Genomic DNA, 6,297 nt, shown 5'->3' with positions numbered 1-6,297 from the left:
AAGCGACTTAAGTACCACATTGGTCATCCCATTCTAACCAATGTGGGACAAAAGCATCCCATACTACCTTGGTTCCTAACAATACTCCATCCCTAGAAAGCCGACATCCTGGTGGCTACTCCAGCAATATTTCACTCGGCCACACCCGGTCAGAACCCTCCACCGGTTCCACTCCAGAACGTCGACAACCGACTCTGATACCATTGTTAGGTACTTAAGCACCTTGGAGAACCATACCCCAAAAGCTAGCTATTGGGGTGGGAGAGCCAAGCCACTCAAGTACCACATTGGTCATCCCATTCTAACCAATGTGGGACAAAGGCATCCCATACTACCTTGGTTCCTAACATCTTAGTTCGAGATATTAGTAGGATATTAGTAGGGGCATAAGGTAATTAGTTAGGGAGTTAGTGTATTAAGTTATAAATAGAGGGTAAGTGGAATGGAGGGAAGCAAGCAATTGCTAAGTGACCTAGGGCTTGGGTTAGCATACTTAAAAGGGAGGTTCTATGTCCCTTTATACTTGGTTACCTTCTACTTTCATCTTTTATATCTTAATATATTTCAGATCTAATATTGGAATTTTGTCTCGCCCCTCTCTTAATATATGTTTTTGCAATTGGAGGCCTTGTAATGCCCTACATTCAAAAGTGATCCTCCTAATCATAAATATGGTTTTTTTTCTCCTTACAGTGTACTTTGAGTATTTTCGGCCAATCACTTGTTGAATAGTATCTCTCAAGACTTTATTCAAAAATAGTTTTTAAATAAATCTATTTTTTAAAAAAATGCTTTTAATTAATTCAAATAAGGGAAATTTTTTAATTAAAATATAACACTTTTAGTCCTCTAAAATATTTAAAGAACCTATACTAAACCCACTCTCATTGATGTGATAAAACACTTCATTATATGGAATACTTGAGAATTTGTCTTTAAAAAAAACATAACTTTTCATCGAAAGAAATGAAAAGAGATTAATGTTCAAAATACAAAGACAACAAAAACAAGAAAAATAAAGACCGACAATATTGAGGAAAATAATAAAAGCGCTTCAATTCGAACAAAGATTTTAAATAGAATAAGCTGCAAAAAGCTTGGATAAAGAACACTGTGAAGAAGTTTTTATTTATGGAAAACTTGAGAATTAAAAGGCAAAGAACCACTCTGATTACTACTCTGATGTAATTATTTTTAATTACCTTCGTCTTCAGAGGAACGACCTTTCCTTCTATGGAAAAGAATGGAAATTATGACAATTAGAAAGCAAACAGATCCTACACCAACAACAATCCCCACTATTAGACTGGCTCCATTCTTCTTACTACTAGTCCCCTTTATTTGACTGGTTCCATTCTTCTCATTACTTACAGGTTCTGAATCTGCAGAAAATCTATCTAGTTAATTGAAAAGCACAACGTAACAAGCTCTGCAAAATAATAGACACGAGTGGCCATTACCTAGACTTGCAATGATTGCTGAAATTGAAGGACCAAAAGTACCTTCTTCAGGTATGCAGCAAGTACCTTTCCCAGCCCAAAAAAGATGAATTTCCATGTAGTTCTTTGAAACTTGTGCCTTAAATGGCTTTGAAATAGCACGAAAAGACCCACCTGCCTCATTTTGAATACTAAAATCCTTGTGGACAAGGTTCCCCTAGAAACAAAGATCTTAAGCTCAAATAAGATGGAATAATAGATCAAAGCAAAAACAGATAGAAAAAATTATAGTTTCAAATGAGAATCAAATTGTAAAAGAGTTATAAATGTACTCAGTATTGGGTAAGTACTCAATCGTAATTTACATTAGAGAGCCACATTCATATAGACGTACAAGGGAACCTAAACCAAGGAATGTCAATTGCAAGGACAACTATACATAATAACATATATTATTGTTAGGTCACTGATCCAAAAGCTTAAGCATTTTTTTTAAACGGAAACAATAATTTTCATTGTTATAATGAAAAGAGTCTAATGCTAAAAAATACAACATACCAAAAACAACAAAAAGTAAATTGCGAATAATACATAAGTTAAACCAAAGAGATGAAAGCATTCTAATTCAAACAAATGTCCTCAATCTGAATGGAATAATTAGTAAAAGCATTGGATTGATGACGAGGAAAGAAGACGAACAGAGCCCAACCGAACCGGCCAATCTAACGATTTTTCATGAAAAAAAAAACTCTCTAGTTACATTCAAACCAAACCTCATTTTTATATACCATATTTATATTCTATTAATATGACATACAAGTAAAAAAAAAAAAAAAAAAGATATTAGCAAAGAGGTATGCAAACAATCAATGATAGACCTCTATCATCAATAGTTATTGATAGACCTCCATTATGGGTAAATCCTAAGAAGCATGGCACAGGCACACACATGTTGGGGATACGCTCTTTATTATTATTGCTTTTTTAGAATTATATGAATTTAACATAAAATAATAAATGAACTCCACTAAAAAAACATAATATGTCAAGTTAACTAACAACTATGAGAGATGAAACGTTTAGGCTTCTAATCTCAATTTTTTGTGTTTCTATTTTTTTTTATCTTTGGTTAAAAAAAATGGGCTTTCCTTTTATTTCTTTTATCTTAGTTTAACATGTAATTGATTTGAGCTAACTCTTTTAAAAGAAATTCCCAGATGTGTCCAGGAAGTGTCTGAAACGTGTCCATATGTCTAAAATTAATTAAATAAATAAAAATAGGACACAGAGATTTGCGTGTCAGACACATGTCCGGAGCATGTCCAACATGGGCACTCCTCCTAGGATAAATCTATCAATGATAGACTATAGTTAGTGATAGGTACTAATAGAAGTTAGGCTTTTTCCATATGTGAAAAAACTTTTAGATGGTGCTATATTCGCGATATTATTTTGTGTTAAATTTCCATATATAAAATTGTCCTCTTAAAGAAAAAGATTAAGCAATTGCACCAGACTTGAAGATATAACCATATGCATTTAAAGTCCTTTCTAGAACCAGTGTCTTAATAGTGTAGAGTAAGTCTTTTGCTGTAAACCAAATTTGAGATAATTATTTTCTTATTTCCATTGCCAAGCAGTAGGAGAAACCTCATAACATCTATGTAAAATAAACTAATTGGTAAAAAAGAAAAAAGATAACCTGAATATAAATATCAAAGATGCGCCTCCCAAGGCTGCTCCATGTAGATAAATTTGGGAAAGCTAGTTCTGCAAAATGAAGGGTCACAGTGTAGTTCCCGTTTTCAAGGTCTAATCCGTAAAATCTCAATGATGAAGTGGATAATTCTTGTGTCTGAAAAAGTTCCGAGCCATTTGTATTTGCAATATGTATTGTCTTGCCATTGTCTCTGTTATAACTGCTAGAGTTTTTGGTGTCTTTAGGGAAGTATCCAACATCACTAACAGCCCAAGTTTCTGAATCACTAACATAATATGAAGCTGCACCAACAATCTCATTTTCCCTTTCATACTCGCCCACAGAGGCACTCACAAATTTTGGACCTCCACAGTTGATCCCAAAACTAGGTTCTACAATATGTATAAGAAAGGGTATGAGAAATATCCATTGTATATTTTAATTTTATTTTACTGGAGGGTTCTAGTAATTTTGAGTATTAATATCTTTTCATTATATTAATGAAATGTTTTGTTACCTTCTCAAAACAAGAAGATATCCATATACAATATAACCCTATGAAGACGTAGACTACATTGAGTAACTCAAAGAAATGTGGAGAAATACACCCCCTAACTCCTTGTAGTTCGAGAAATACACCCCCTAACTCCTTGCATTACCATAATTATATAAAAGAAAAAACAAGCCTCGATAAGTTTATCCCCTCCCTTGAACAAAAAAGAGAAACATTTTACTCACTTAACTCACGGAGATCAGAATCTTCATTACAAGAAAATTCTCGTTGAAGACAGTTCAGACCCGAATGCAAATGGCTGAAAGCAAAAGAAAAATGTGTTTAGACAAGCAATCCAACAAGACACGTTAAAGGGTTTCTCAACCTAGTTTAAGTGGCAGTTTGTACACATGGAAATTAATGATAGTAGTACATAAACTCATTGAATTACCTGCTTTTCACACTTCCTGACGTGAAGCTGTTGGCAATTAAATTTCTGCAAATCATTCCCGACAAAAATCATACCACTATTCAAGGTTCACAAAAATAGGTTAAGGAATGTACATTTGCATGATTGTGAATAAAAATAAGCAAGAGACTAGTATATAATTTACAACTGTAAGGTTGAATCATCCACCCAGCCAGGAAAGATCCCTGATAAACCATTGTATGATAAGTCTCTACAAGCATCATATGAGGTGTCAGTATATAAGGAAAACGTTAATGGCCATAACAAACGTATACACTAATCAAGTCGATCATTCAACTATGATTTGATCACATTGTTAGACATTAGAATTTTAAAATTGAAACATGTTTCAAACGGACAAACCGATTCTGTGTTTACAGAAATCAACAATTATGAGATGAACTTACATAAAAAGAAGAGAGTCAGACTTCTCTGAAGGTAGTCTACCCGTTAACTTGTTGTTTCCAAGAGACCTGGAAACAAGACCAAGAATACACCAATCAATTTAACAGAAAACATGGACAAATTTACGTATTGATGTTAGAAAGATGGATATTACAAGTATGACAGCTTATTCAATTTGAAAAGCCACTCTGGAATTTCTCCCTTAAACTTGTTAAAACTCAAGTCTCTGCAAGAAAAATTAGACTGACATCAATATACTACCAAAGTAAAAAGCATACAAAGCTAAAGAATAAACTTCAAATTAAAAAATTTTAAATTTAAAAAAAAAAAAAAAAAAAAAAAGAACTATCCAAAGTGTCTAATAAGCTCAGTTGGTTTGCAACCATAACATATCCGACCAAGCTCACTACCAAAAAATACACACTTAAACATCGGCTCGCCAACAATTAAATCTTACAGCAGCCTCAATTCTCCAAACTCTCTAATGTTGGAATGAATTGAATCTGATATTTTATTATTTCTCAAAACTCTGCAAAAAAAGGGAACATTATCATGTTTACAAAATTGCAAGGAAAATTCAACATAAAGAAATTGAGAGCAATCAAACAAAGGTTGCTGTTAACTTACAGGGTATGCAAAGACGTCATATTCCTGATAAATTCTAGGGAGGAGCCCCCATTTGGTATATCACCTATTCTCCTTCATCAATTATATCCATGACATAATTAGCAGTGGATAACCTTTTTCTTGGGTTGTTTTTTATTATTTCATTCATATTAATGAAAGGTGGCTTCTTATTTAAATAAAATACTTGGCTATGAATAAAGCAACAAGTAAACCAAAATTTAGATATTGTTAAACATCCTCACAACTCATTCATAGCTGTCAAATTTGAAAATGTAGACGGTATTGGCCCTGTGAAAGAGTTTCCTTGAAACCTCCTGCAAGACAGCAAGAGCAAGTTGATCATTTAGTTGGATATATGATGAGATTATTGTAAAGGAAAAAATGGTCAAGGGACCTAACAGAGTGATATAAACCCTTTTTGAAACAAAAATCTAAATCTTGAGAATTGAACCCATTTTTCCTGTTTCTTTGTTTCCGTAGAACTCAAAATCTAGTGTGATCAATTGCAGATATTATAGGGCCGTACCCCTTCATTGAACAAAAGAAATTATACGCTCTAGATCTCTAGTTTTTAACTGTTTGGAAAAGGTGGGTGGGAAAGAGAGTATTATTACAAAGTTGTGAGTTTTAACCAACTCCCAATGAATCCAGGTATTTCTCCGGTGAGATCATTGTCTGATGCCCATCTGTCCAGAAGAAAGAAAAAAAGCAATATATCGCAACTACAAACTTTCTTGAAAAATTAGGAAAAAAAACAAAGCCTGACAATTCTCTTACACTGTCCGCAAATTTGTTAGATTTGAAAATGTTGTGGGAATGTCACCTTGAACTCCAGAACTATCAAAGTACCTTTCAGGCAAACATAATCAATAATTCAACATGAATGGTCAATGCAAGTAGACACTAGATGTTCTAACCAAACTTACACATCTTTAATATTTAATATAGTATGAGAGAATGTTCTATAATCATTTTACATCAACTCTATAATTGAAAAAGATAAATTATTATATGTTTTCTTATTTAATTATTAATACATTACTCGTTGGCTTCCCCTATAATATGCTTTTAATGGTTTAGTTTTTTTAATTAATTAAGGTCCCATTTGGTAACCATTTGGTTTTTTTTTTTGTTTTTTAAAATTAAGCCTATACCATTTACATTT

At 33.0% G+C, this 6,297-nt stretch overlaps 1 protein-coding gene across 1 annotated transcript in view; it reads right to left on the bottom strand.

Moving 5' to 3' along the window:
- The window catches only part of LOC120069937 (probable LRR receptor-like serine/threonine-protein kinase At1g56140), a 27,479-nt gene extending 21,486 nt beyond the window's left edge, over nt 1–5,993 (bottom strand). Inside the window, exons 1-13 of the mRNA XM_039021781.1 lie at nt 5,910–5,993; nt 5,747–5,818; nt 5,375–5,446; nt 5,133–5,204; nt 4,963–5,034; nt 4,660–4,731; nt 4,508–4,573; nt 4,246–4,311; nt 4,083–4,127; nt 3,877–3,950; nt 3,142–3,530; nt 1,461–1,656; nt 1,203–1,382 (exon numbers count right to left, since the gene is read on the bottom strand). Of these exons, the coding sequence (XP_038877709.1) occupies nt 1,203–1,382; nt 1,461–1,656; nt 3,142–3,530; nt 3,877–3,950; nt 4,083–4,127; nt 4,246–4,311; nt 4,508–4,573; nt 4,660–4,731; nt 4,963–5,034; nt 5,133–5,204; nt 5,375–5,385 (1,243 nt within the window). The 5' untranslated portion in view covers nt 5,386–5,446; nt 5,747–5,818; nt 5,910–5,993. The remainder of the gene's footprint in view (nt 1–1,202; nt 1,383–1,460; nt 1,657–3,141; nt 3,531–3,876; nt 3,951–4,082; nt 4,128–4,245; nt 4,312–4,507; nt 4,574–4,659; nt 4,732–4,962; nt 5,035–5,132; nt 5,205–5,374; nt 5,447–5,746; nt 5,819–5,909) is intronic.
- Between the last annotated feature and the right edge of the window lie 304 nt (nt 5,994–6,297).

This window comes from Benincasa hispida, unplaced genomic scaffold (assembly GCF_009727055.1).
Source record: "Benincasa hispida cultivar B227 unplaced genomic scaffold, ASM972705v1 Contig693, whole genome shotgun sequence".
Lineage (NCBI taxonomy): Eukaryota > Viridiplantae > Streptophyta > Magnoliopsida > Cucurbitales > Cucurbitaceae > Benincasa > Benincasa hispida.
This window is presented reverse-complemented; position numbering and strand designations above follow the sequence as displayed.